The sequence below is a fragment of the Achroia grisella genome, unplaced genomic scaffold, assembly GCF_030625045.1.
Source record: "Achroia grisella isolate CSIRO2021 unplaced genomic scaffold, CSIRO_AGI_Agris_v1 utg540, whole genome shotgun sequence".
NCBI lineage: Eukaryota > Metazoa > Arthropoda > Insecta > Lepidoptera > Pyralidae > Achroia > Achroia grisella.
Window position 1 is genome coordinate 2,704,423 of NW_026712925.1, and position 14,247 is coordinate 2,718,669.

The 14,247-nt window shown below is 31.4% G+C and overlaps 2 protein-coding genes across 2 annotated transcripts; one reads left to right on the forward strand and one right to left on the reverse strand.

The window, feature by feature from the left end:
- Positions 1–4,617: 4,617 nt before the first annotated feature.
- LOC131847722 (trafficking protein particle complex subunit 6b) lies at positions 4,618–5,577 on the reverse strand. The gene is made up of 3 exons (XM_059197361.1): positions 5,255–5,577; positions 4,878–5,141; positions 4,618–4,794 (listed from the first exon to the last, which is right to left on the reverse strand). Exons 1-3 carry the CDS (start codon positions 5,339–5,341, stop codon positions 4,669–4,671), a joined length of 477 nt encoding a protein of 158 aa, XP_059053344.1. The 5' UTR covers positions 5,342–5,577; the 3' UTR covers positions 4,618–4,668.
- Positions 5,578–11,272: 5,695 nt separating this feature from the next.
- LOC131847628 (protein HEXIM1) lies at positions 11,273–13,337 on the forward strand. The gene has a single exon (XM_059197240.1). It carries the CDS (start codon positions 11,457–11,459, stop codon positions 12,462–12,464), a length of 1,008 nt encoding a protein of 335 aa, XP_059053223.1. The 5' UTR covers positions 11,273–11,456; the 3' UTR covers positions 12,465–13,337.
- The last annotated feature ends 910 nt before the right edge of the window (positions 13,338–14,247 follow it).

Here is a 14,247-nt window from a genome sequence, read left to right on the forward strand (position 1 = left end):
GGTTCCTTCCTAACTCGGGCTATTCTTCGGGCTATTTTATTTCGCCACCGTAGCCGCTAGATGTCGCTAGATCTGAAGCAGTTCGGATTACTAGTGGGTGCTTAGTAACAAAGCATGAAAATAGATGGCAGTCAATTCAGTCTACATGACATCTGTTTTGCAAAGATATGTATATAATAGATATTTAGGTAACTGTATCGTGTACCTCATTAGGGACGATTCAAGATTCAATGTAAATGTGTAGGTATAATATCGTTAGCCGACACTCTGCAGATATGGCTTATGTGCCAATGTATATACCTATTATGTTATGGTTTATTTTACATTCCATGCCTATTTTTTTGATATGTTGTAACGCGTCTGCGCTATACGTATAGCCCGATTTTGATACTTTTATACTCGTACGTATCAAAATCAGGCTATATGATTTTTTATTTCAATCGTTATGTGTAAGAGACTGGTTTTAGCTACAATTAATTTACTGGTATATACCTCATGTATTCTACGATGTACCCCTCTTTTCCCTAATGAGAATTCCGCTATATCTTATATATAAATTTTGTATCACAGTGTTAGTTGCCATATTTCTCCCACATTTTGATGAAATTTGATATGTATACTTGCCAGGTCTGAGGTAGGGTTGTTATCTATTTTTTATACCCCTAAGTCATAGGGGTGGCCTACCCCGAAAAAATATTTTTTTGTATTATGGACAATTTTTTATTTATTTATAATGTTACATTGAAAATACATACACGCCTAAATTTTCACCCGTCTTTCACCAACCCCTATTTTTAATAGCGATATTCTTACAAATATTATAAATGCTAAAGTAACTCAGTCTGTCTGTTTGTCTCTCTTTCACGCCAAAACTACTGAACTGATTTAATTGAAATTTGGTAGACAGATAATGTAGACCCTGAGAAAGGCTACTTTTTAATGCGAAAAAGTATTGAAAGGGGAAATGAAAGGCTATATGAGGATATCGTAATTTTTAAAGTCAGATCTTGTAAGATTAAGTGAACAGGGTTGGTCTAGGTTTTTCATTATTAGAAATGTGTAACGGGGTAACACGTTATTTAGTGCGAAATTGTGTATATTACAATAAAATTTAACGAGAAAATATTATAATGATGTCACTGGGACACTCATTGCCTTACTACTATATCGTCCGTTAGTCGCGAACTTTCTGGAAACACGAGAGGCGCGCTCCTATTGGTCGGTCGGCGCGGTTACCGCGCGTAGATGAGTAGATGAGGTAGACGAGTCTCACGGCGCCGCAGCGTAAGTACTTACTATACATACGTAGTATACATATGGGTGTTACAAATGTTTTTATTACGAGTAATATTACTCTGTTATCTAAGCAAGTAATGTGTGCTTATTTTGAACTTGATAACATTCTGAATTACTCGTATATCTTTCAATATCTTTAGCGGTATAAACCAGGTTATGTACTACTACTAGTATTGTTAGTGAGGGATAAAGTTGATGAACAAAAATAAAACAATATTCGTATTAAAAATATATTCATCTAATATTTTTGGCATTATTTTTAAGTTTCTTCCAAATACAAGGGGTCTGACATGGGGTGTTATGTACCTACATTAAAAGATAATTTTTGAAATGTATGAAAGAAATGTATGTACCTACATTAAAATATAATTTTTGAAATGTATGAGATGTATGAAAGAAATGTATGTACCTACATAAAAAGTTCATTTTTGAAATGTATGAAATGTATGAAAGAAATGTACGTACCTACATTAGAAGATAATTTTTGACATGTATGAAATGTATGTACCTACATAAAAAGTTCATTTTTGAAATGTATGAAAGAAATGTATGTACCTACATTAAAAGATAATTTTTGACATGTATGAAATGTATGAAAGAAATGTGTGTACCTACATTAAAAGATAATTTTTGACATGTATGAAATGTATGAAAGAAATGTATGTACCTACATAAAAAGTTCATTTTTGAAATGTATGAAAGAAATGTATGTATGTACCTACATTAGAAGATAATTTTTGACATGTATGAAATGTATGTACCTACATTAAAATATAATTTTTTAAATGTATGAGATGTATGAAAGAAATGTATGTACCTACATTAAAATATAATTTTTTAAATGTATGAGATGTATGAAAGAAATGTATGTACCTACATAAAAAGTTCATTTTTGAAATGTATGAAATGTATGAAAGAAATGTATGTACCTACATTAAAAGATAATTTTTGACATGTATGAAATGTATGTACCTACATTAAAATATAATTTTTGAAATGTATGCACCGTACAATAAACATCATACCACAGAGTCATACGCAAGTTAAAAACAAACTGCTATGATATATTAATGAGAAAGGAAAATCAACTTTATGGTATTCGAGTTAGGGTCGATTTCTCTCTTTTTTTAAATACTATTTTAATCTTACCAGTTGCCAGTATTCGAAGACAGCTACGATTCGTACTCGATATTTTAAATTATTATGTAATCGATTATTCAGTACAAATGTAAATAACCAACGACACTAATAATGTACTACTATATTCCGTTCTTTGAAACGGAACACTGCTATAATACATAATAATGAAAATTTACTGTTCACAACGACTCATTAAAAGCATCATCGAATAATGCGCTGTAATAAAATCCTGTTATCGATTATTCAAAAAAATCGATAATACATGTATTTATTTTTAATATGACAACACTTCATACATAAGTATTATTGGAAATAGTATTACTTGCTTGTTCGGCTATTTTTAATTTACTTAAAAAAATTTTATATGTTTAATTTACAATAATAATATATTAAGTGCTTATTATTGGAAAATATAAAAAAGACATTTAATTAGGCCGATACAAATGACGACAATGCCATCTATGAAAGCATTTTGAAAACATTGAGCCCCATATTAGCACTGATTAAAGTGTAATTAAGTACTGGAAAATAACAAAATGAGTAAATATATGAAAATTACTTTTCTAAACGCATTATTTCATTTTAACATGTATATATAACTTTTTAAAAATTGATTAAACATTTTTGAAAACACAGTTTTGTTTTTTAAAACGTTTGCAAAACTATGAAGAATTCCATCGATACCAATCACGCCATCTATATGCAACTTTTAGCAATAATAATGGCTACTTCCTCATTGAGTGCCACTGATATAAATAAATATGACATTCTAAGTTTGTAAAATGTTATCCTTAAGAGGATAAAATGAAATATAAGCTGAAAATTGAAGATGATGAAGAAATTCGTCCTTTTCAAAACCGACAGACAGACATACAAAAATTGTAAAAAGTGTTTTTTGGTGTATGTACCGTATTCATATTCATGTAGTAAAAAAACGCTTATTTCAATATTATAAACAGACACTCCAATTTTTTTTTATATGTATAGATTTAATTATATATTTTACGGTTCTGGATACAAGTCCTTTTTAACGCAACTTAGTTTTACAAAAAAAAATATTAGTCAACGTCCAATGTCAATTAATTTCTTTTTATTTAATATTTTACGGCTCTGGATACAAGTCCTTTTTAGCCTAACATAAAATATATTATTGTAGGGTTGCTATCCTTGTTATTTATAATCAAAGAGTAAAGTAAATATACCAAAAGGTTTAATTATGTTACTTACACATTGTTACCTCGTACCTCGTAAAAGGGCTTCAAAAATAGGCCTAACAGGCCTATTAGCAGTTTATATATTTTTAGTATGAGTTGAACCAACCGGTGTGAAGACGCCGCCCGATTGGCGTAGTAGTCCTATGTCCCATCTTCTTTGGAAATACGCCAATCGCATGGCGTTGTCGCCACAGTACATTGGAAATGAACCTAACAATTAGCCTAATCTAAGCCCCTATTCATTTCTTTTTAGTTTAAAAAACTAATATTGTTCAACTTGTTTATTTTATATGACACAACAATGGGAGTGGGGTGAGAGAGATTGTTTGTAATGTGTAATAGTATGTATAGTGCGTATTTTTTTATGTATTACAATGGAATGGTGCACCCGCTTGCGCTAACGATTTACGATGGCGGGGCGCCAGTGGAGGATGATAAGATGGGTATGAGATCGGGTCAGTTAGCCCATCGTGACAAATTCACCAGGAATTTATCACGATGGTTTCCAGGGGGAACCGCGTGGAGGTCAACCTGACATAGTACATTGCTAGTAATGGGGTCAAGAGTCCACATTACTAACAATCCCTTTCCCCATGTATAGTGTGTAGTAATAGTCAATCCCATTGCTAGCAAAGTACCGTGACATGTTGACTTCATTATAAACTCCTGATGAATTTGTTACAATAGGCTAACTGAGTTGACCTGATGTTCAACTTATGATAAGTTGAACTCCTCCTCCTCCTCCTCCACTAATGCCAGCATAGACCTGTGCACCATTCCCATTAAAATACAATTGATAATTATACTAGCGAGAAATAATTAGAAAATTCTAGCAACACTTAGGTGTAAACTGAATTCAATTCTAATCAGTAACCTCCTCTACACCCACATGTATTTTTTTATCAATAGTTATAACGTACAGACATCTGCATGCTGTAATTTAATTAATCACATTCATTTAGGTATTTCAATAATTTATTTCTCATATATATTTACAGTATCAATGTTCTAAATAAATTTATGTTCTCTGAACATGTATATGAAATTTGCAAGATGGCATAGACTGCACCTCAGCTGTAACTACACTGTTTATACAAAGGTTTGCTAATCCACCTCTTATCAATCCACATGTATATGCTACATACTGAAACGAAAGAAAAACCTAATTAAATTTGGACTAACAAAAGGGATATTCTTTGTTTTCTTTTGTTGATAGGATATACTTACTCTTGGAGCATATTCCAAATATTGGAGGCCATTTGAGAAGTATGTCAGGAATCTGAATGCATTATCTTGTAAAACATAAACTCCTTGATGATTAGTGCGCAAATTATCAATCTGCTTTTTATATATACACATCCAAAAATCTGTACATATAAATTTCATTGTATCTAACTCATCTTTAAAACGTGGCCATTCTCGAGTCAATCTTTCCATAATTTTATAGCCAGCAGCAAAACCAATGTACTCCACTGCTGATAAATCTGTCTCCTGAGCAGTGGAAAAGAGTAAGTTAGTTCTAAGTTTTTAACTAAGACTTGAATTTGTTGAAATTTATCTATTTTTATAGCATCTGTAATAAATGTTAATAGCGACAACTGTACCTTTTTGTCACTGTGATTCTTGTTTTGCTCCAAGGCATAATTAATAATTTCAGAATGCAACAATTCAAATAAAATATCGTCAGCCATCACCACTAAATGTTTGTAGAATAGAGAATTGCATTCAATGCACTATGGCAAAGGAAGCAAAGATAAATAATTAAAAGTTGATACCCGTTTTATAATCTAAATTATATTTATTTTACCGACAATGAGTATGTTGAGACCAAATTAAAACTAAGAAATTTTAAATAAATATTAAAAAATACAAAGCTATATCAGTAATCAAATAGATACAACCACAGAATATATATAATAATATAAATAAAAATAATACCGACTGACTTCAACGACTTAAACTGTTGTTTTTTTTAATGTTTTACGATTGAGGAGATATACGTTTTCATCAGTGTTTCAATGACGAGGCTTGGAAAGAAATCGTGTACCAACCAGTCTTTAGCCCTGGACAAAAAATATACTACTCAAGAGGCCCTGGGGTTCAAGGGGTACAACCGCATTCGAGTGCGAATTTCTTACGTACACATATGTTATGTGTTTATGGTGTTTACAATTAAACGAGTGAAGCTAAGAACATTAAAAATCACCCACTCTGTCTCGTTCTATATTTTTGGCTACGAGACGCGTTACTAAAAAGATGCCAAAATAATAAGAACAATATAAATATTTGGTTAATATATATAATTTACGTCAAATTGCAAATGTATGACATTTTTAGTATCTTGAATGACGAAAATATTTTAATGTTTGCAGCCTTGATGTATCAATAATCTGTGGTAAAGGTAATTGAGTGTTTGACACTGGAAAAAAGCGCGGGAACTTTCAAAGCGACTACACGTATTTTTTCGCGCTAGTTTTGCAAAATTATATTTTATTGAGTTTTTTTTAGTCAAAACCAGTAAAGATGACGAAGAGGAGCGGGAAGAAGCGAAAAAAGAAAGAGGAAATATCGGATGATACATCCGATGATATTAATTTTCTAGGGTCTGACTCGGAATCGGCACCTGAGGATGTGGATAAGTATAAGGCATTTCAAATACCAGATTATGTTCGGTACTATCCTGAGGATGGTGGAAACTTTGAATACATTGTATTTATGGAGAGTACAGATAGTAATAAGCCAATCGGTGATAGGGATATGATGTCCTTAGCTACTAATTTGAAAAAATATAATAAAGGAGTTAAGCAATTATTAAGGATGAATAAATTTAAGATCGGCGTCATTTTTGAACGCCCCGGTTTAGCTAATGCAGCCTTAGTTAATAAAAAATTTCTAGACGGATTTAAATTAAAGGCAAGTATACCAGCTTCAGCCACGGAAGTAACTGGAGTAGTTCAGCATGTTCCTACGCATCTATCGAACGAACAAATATACTCTAATATAACCAGCTCAAAAAATATTGTTTGTGTACGCAGATTCATGAGGCGTATTAAAGGTGATGATAACACCTTTACAATGCAGCCAACTAAAACCGTCTCCATCACATTTTCCTGTCCTGTACTTCCTGACACCGTCGACCTGAATAGTTGGCGCTTTGTGGTGAGGCCTTATATACCTCCTGTAAAGCAGTGTCTTAAATGTTTAAGGTATGGTCACATCGCTAAGTTTTGTAAGAACGCTGAAAGATGCTCAGTATGCGGAAATAATCATAATTTCAGAAACTGTTCGGCAAATATTAACGAAGCTAAATGTTGTCACTGCAATGGTAATCATATAGCCATTTCATCACAGTGTCCTATTAAGAAAAAGAAAATAGAGGAGAATAAAAATAAAGTACAAAGTTATGCTGATATTGTTAGAGAGAAATCATTTCCTCAATTAGGCAGTACCAAAACTTCACCTTCGGCACAATTTATATCCCTACTTAATTCTGACCATACCTTAAATACCCTATTAGAATCAATTGTTAAAATTATAACATTGAATAGAACCAATGACAAAACAATATGTACAGAAAATATAAAACAAGTTCTCCTAGAGACATTACAGAATAAAAAAAACCCAGATTAATCTTTCTTTCTTTAATTTTTTATTTCTTTATGGACCATATAGTAATAGTCCAGTGGAATGCACAAAGTTTAGTAAGTAATCAACAAATCTTTACACATTTTCTATTGGAGAACAATATTCATATTGCTCTGATATCAGAAACCTGGCTAAAAGCCTACTATAAATTAAATATTAAAGGTTTTAACATTGTTAGATTAGACTCAGGCAATGACCATAACGGCGTTGCAATTTTAGTTCATAAAAGTATAGAATTCAGTAAAATTGATACATATAGTGATGATTCCTTACAGAATATTGCGGTACGATTAAAATATAAAAACACAGAAATGTCAGTTGTTAGTTTTTATAGCCCAAATAATTGTAGTCCACGTTTTAACAAAAATAAATTCAGTAATCTTCTTAATAGTATTCCAGAACCCATGTTGGTTGCTGGTGATTTTAATGCTCATCACACAGCATGGGGTTGCTCGTCTATTAATGCTCGTGGTCGTGACATTCTTGAATGTATTGATGGTAACAACTTGATCATCTTAAATGATGGTACACCGACTACAGTAGGATCACACAGATGGCAGAGTAATGCACTTGACCTTACTATTGCATCCCCTTGCTTATCTCTTGCTTCAAATTGGATGGTACATAATGATCCCTTAGGTAGCTACCATTTACCTGTAATAACAAAAATAGTAATTAATAACAATTGCACTAGATTACCAGAATCCTCAGATTATCCCAAATTTCATAATTACAATCTTATACATTGGACCATGTATAAGAAGACCACAGATAGTTTGTTACAAGATTTTACACTTTACACTTATAGTAATTCACCCCTGCAGTGTTATACTAAATTAATTGATATCTTCAATTTAGCTCTAGACAAAAGTAATATATCAAAATCAAAACCCATAAACTCTACAACTGATATTCCTTTTAAAAATAAAAGGATTCCATTACCTTGGTGGAATGGAAAATGTACACTTGCAGTAGATAACTCTAAACAGGCATATGTTAATTTTAAAAACAACCCATCAGAGGCAAATTATATTACATTTAAAAGGTTACAAGCCAAAAAAAAGTTAATACTTAAAAGAGAACAATCAATTAGCTGGAATAATTTTTGTGAAAATTTTAATCGCACCACACCCATTTCGAAAATTTGGAATACCGTTAAAAAATTCAATAAAACTTATGTATATAGTCAGATTTCAAATAAAAATAACTGGATTTCAGATTTTCTTAAGAAATATACTCCTGACACTGTCGAGACCCAATTTAAATCACACATTAATGAAAATAGTAACAAATTAAATTATTTAAATAAACCCTTCACTTTTTCTGAATTCAATGCAGCCATATCTACCCGAAGAGATACAGCATTTGGTCTCGATGGCATACCATATAAATTATTAAAAAACCTCTCTTATACCTCTAAAAATATTGTTCTATGTATTTATAATGCACTGTGGAAAGAGTCAGTTATTCCTTCCGATTGGAAAAAAGATTGTATTATTCCAATTTTAAAACCAAACAAAAATGCAAATGAAATAGATTCCTATAGACCCATAACCCTGACCTCCTGCATGGGAAAAATATTTGAGCAATTATTAAAACAAAGATTAGAATTCTACATAGAGAGTAATTGTTTATTACCAGCAAACCAGTTTGGTTTTCGTAGAGGTAAATCTGCCTCTGAGAGTGTTACTCATCTCCATATTGATATATTTAAAGCACTTAAATGCAATGAAGTTTTGATTGGGGTATTCTTTGATATTATCGGTGCATTCAATAATGTCAATCATCACATTCTCACTCTGGAACTTGTTTCTATTGGTATACCTGGAAAAATTATAAACTGGGTCTATAACTTTTTAAATGGTAGAGAAGTTTTTGTTAAAGTTAACAAGCAGTTAATAGGACCTCGTCTTTCTTATAAAGGTGTGTGTCAAGGTGGAATACTTAGTCCACTACTCTTTATCCTCTACATACACAAACTTAATTTAATTTTAGGACCACATGTCAGGAATCTTCAATTTGCAGATGACCTTGTTATATACTTTTCAGGCCCAGACATTAATAAAGTAACAGAAAAAATAAGTAACTCATTGTTAAGATTAACAGATTACTTTAAATACCTCAATTTAGATGTAAGCCCTGACAAATCTAAAGTAGTAATATTTTCTAAAACTAATAAATCCTACAAAAACATTAAAATATTATATAATAATTCACAACTACCTATTACTGCTGAAGTTAGATTTTTAGGTGTTATTTTTTGTAGCAATTTGTCTTGGAACAAATATGTTGATTATTTACTAGGTAAAGCTTCCAAAGCATTTAATATTATCAAAGCTCTATATAAATGTGATCCTAAGATCCTTTTAATGCTGTACAAATCCTTGGTTCGCAGCCACTTTGAATATGGCTATCTATGTTTTGGTTCTGACCAAAACAAGCTTCATAAACTTGAAGTACTTCAGAATAATAATTTAAGATACATAACTGGTGCAATGAAAACAACCCCTATAAATTCCTTACAAGTAGAGTGCTGTATACCACCATTAAACCTGAGATTCTGGTACTTAAAACAAAGATTCATCCTAAAATTATTATCCTTTTCTGAAGACCCACTCTTACAAAAGCTCAAACATATTACTTCTTTATTTCCCCTTTCTAATTCTAAAACAGTTCCCTATATACTTCATGATTTCTCTGACTCAATCAATATTGATCAGCAATACAAAATTCACAAAAGCAATAGATTTTGGAATTGTTACCATGGACCATTTGAAAGTACATTTCCAAATATTAATATTGTAATTGACTCTGAGTTAAGGACCAAACAAGAAGTTTATAACAAGTTGTCTACATTTTCAACTCATCAATCCATATTTACAGACGGTTCTAAAAACGAATCGAGAACATCCTTTGCTCTATACTTACCAAGTATCAGAACCGGTCATGGAACTAGAATACATAAAGAATTTAGTATTTTTTCAGCAGAATCTTTGGCTATTTTAAATGCACTTTGTTATATAAAAGATGATAGGGGCAATTGCAAAAAATGGTTAATTGTCACAGACAGTATGAGTGTTTTAACTGCTCTTCAAAGTAACAAACTACATTATAAAACCAATTATATCATAGATAGCATTAAGCAATTATTATATGAGCTTTCATTGGAGTGTTATGATATTATTTTATTATGGACACCATCACATATTGGTGTTTTTGGCAATGAAAACGCAGATTTCCTGGCAAGAACTATCACCAACAATGACATTGGCGTTGTCAAGGATGTTGCCATACCTTATTCCGACATTCTTTCTATAGTTTACAAGAGTTTTCGTCAAAAATGGGTTGAACAGTGGCAACTTTCGCTAAAGACCAAGGGTAATTGGTTTTACTCCATTAACAAAAATATTCATTCCTCACCCTGGTTCACTAAATCTAGAGTTTATAAAAATCGGAAATTTTACACACTCCTTATACGACTTCGTTTTGGTCACGCTAGATTCAATAGTCATTTGTGCCGAATGAAAATAATTGATTCAAATGCATGTCAAGAGTGCAATAACAGCAGTCAGACCCTAAATCACATATTTTTCGAATGTTCCGCTTATAATATTCAACGCTTGGTCTTTATTGACAATTTACTGAACATTTACAAGAAACCGGAAAAAATCCCGCGCGACATCCAAGACATGCTAACTAATTTTGAAACATATATACCTATATATTTATACGTTACCTCGATATCGATAAAACTTTAAATAATTGATACAAGGATATGGACTACGGATAAGACTTAAATTTTGAACACGAATGAAAACAAAAAATAAACATACATAAGAATTGGCCTTTGGCCTCATCACTTGTTCAAATATGAAGAAGTTTAAAAGTAGACTAGGCTGTACGGTCTAAGGATCTTTGCCTGTTCCATCACTGAAAAGGAGATGGACGAATATGGGAAAAAAAAAAAAAAGTGTTTGACACTGTTTGTTGTTAAATAAATAAATAAAGATGGTGGCGTTCTTTCCTTTCTCTGTTCACATTTGCTTTAAACGAGTGTTTTATAATTGTTATCTTCAGCTATTAATGTTATAGACATTATAAGATTATAGTGCTGTGTTCATAAATCTATAAAAGTGTCAATAATAACTTAAAAATAGTCCAATGGATGTAAATAACACAGAAGTTAAAGATGGCCAGACTACACGACCTCCATTAAATGAGGCGCCATCTATGATTGATATCCAAAAACCTAAAATTGAAGGAACTGCCAAAAAGAAGAGGAGGCGCGGGAAATCTAAACGAAAATTATTATTACCTTTTAAGAAAACTCCGTGGCAAGACAGACGTAAGAATGAGAAATCGAAGCGGAATAATAGATATAGAAAAATTGTCTTGGCTAAAACTCGTGCACCGTTTAATAATAACCAATTTCTAATGGAAATACATAAACCTGAACCTGAAAATACTTTTCATATTTTGCAGACACCATCTGCGCGTACACGTGACTCGAGTTTCAGTGTTGATTCTGAGGAAAATTATTTTTTTTCTCTTCCTGAAGACGAAGAGGAGTATTTGACTAAAGAGTTTTCCAGCGTGTATGAGGATGCCCAAAGTGAGAGGTTATCAAATATGTCAAAGAACGAACTCATTCAAGAATACCTTCTACTAGAAGCCAAGTATGACAATCTCGTAAAAAGATCCGAACGTTCAAAGCCAAAAGGTTTAGATAATGACAGGGAAACTACAGCAGACAAAGAAACTACGGTAACTGATAATGACACCATGATAACTGATAGGGACACTTCAGAAACCTCTGTTGTGTCAAGTGCTGATGAACCATCAATTGATGATATAATGCATCGGGTAAAGGAACAAGAAGAACAGATACATCAACTTACATTAGCAAATGAGAAATTGCAAATAGAAAATGAACATTTAAGACAAGGATCACAGACTACTTCCAGTGAAGATTCAGAAAGTGATAGTTCTTCCACATCAGACAGTTGTAGCAGTTCCAGCCATTGTGTTAGTCCAGTAGATCCAGAGACAACAAACATTTCTGAAAATATTCCTAATGGAAATGGCTCACATCATGAACTTAATGGAGATGCTAAAGAGTTAGAATCTGAATATCCACTCGTTAATGGTTTTCACAGTCCTTCTGAATAATATATGAAGAGGTTGACAATAATTTTGGTTGTATTAAATAGTATGTAACAATAGTTTAAGGATGTATTTTAAATTATTATTTAAGATCTTTAAATTGTGGGAACATGCGTGTGATGCATTTAGTTTACTTGCCAGATGTTCTGCTGATCCGATAATTCCTTTATTTATTTCACTATATTTAGGTTTATTGTATTTTATATCACTGTGGGAATGTAATTGTGAGATCTCATATTAGATATAGTAAAATTTTCTGTGATATCCTTGTGGATATTTTGTCAGTAGTGTTTTTTTAGTTATTCCAAAATAAATCTCACTTTTATGTTGATACAGTGAGGTATATTTTATAGTTATAAAATTGACACAATATATTATATACTTATAGGTATATCTATTTTAACTACTTAGATATTAATATTTTATGGTTATTGTTGAGTTTGTTATATATGAGTGTTTCCTTTGTAAGTAAAAAGTTAAAACCAAAATTAATGTGTCAACTAGATAATACTGTAGGATAATGTAATAATTTAGATATTCATTTAAACAGGGATTCATTAAAGACAGTTATGAATGATATGAATGTTTTTAAATATTTTTCGTAAAGGCTTTAAAATTTAAATTTAAAAATAAAGCACTATGATCAAAATGATCTTGTATAGCAGATCCATATAGTTGTATAAAGGAGAACAACATGAATAAATAAAATGTTTATTTTCTAATACAGGTATGTATTATACATTACATACATAAATTTTACAATATGTTATAATAATCACCAAACAGTGTGCACGAATGTGATTCATGCACACTATTTGGTATTATTACAACATTGTAAAATTTATGAGTTGCAAATTGATATTATTATTTATATTAAAACTACAGTTATAACTATAATAAACATGTGGAATGTCACAATATTTATATCACCTTTCCATAGAAAAAAAATAATACAATATTATGTATACTTATAATATATATTATGTATAAATATAATTTCCAATTAACTTCTTGTTGCAATCCAAAGTTGCCAATTAGTAAAAATCACGGGATCTTACCGTTTTATATTTATTTGGTTCCCGATATTTCAGTAGTGTTTCAACCACCATGATCACGGGTAAATAACTCAGCAAATAAATATAAAACGTGGTAAGATCCCGTGATTTTTACTAATTATATACGTATAAATAATGACCGCGTCAAGTCTAAAACAGTATATAAAGTTGCCAATATCTTTACAAAATATTCTTATCCATCTTTCCAGATTTCTTTGGTTAGGCCAGTGTTTTTCAACTTTGAATACCAAACTCCTTTATGTACATAAACATACCAGGTCAATTTGAGCCCTCAAGTCTCTTGGCTAAAACTATGTTCTACGTAAATGTGACTTTAAATATGTATCATAGTTTTTTTATTTGCAATGCAGGACCCATTTGCACTAAAAAAAAATATTGCAGCGCCCTTGGTAAAAAAATCTAAAATATTAATATAGTTATATCATATATAAATTTATAAATCTAAATATAAGAACTTAAGTTAAAGTTCTAGTGCAAGTCTGTTTAGTCTTTCTTTTTATCATGTATTATGTATTTCATGTTTGTCTTGCTCCTCAACCCAACCTTAGAACCGCAGTTGACCTCTCTATAAGAACCATTTAAGAAAAAAATGATCACAATCATCTGTTGCTGGTTCACGGCCAACAGATTGAAATACACCGACTTTATGCAATGGGATCCGAGTGAATTTGCAAACTACATCTACTGTTACGTTACAGGAATTATAATACATA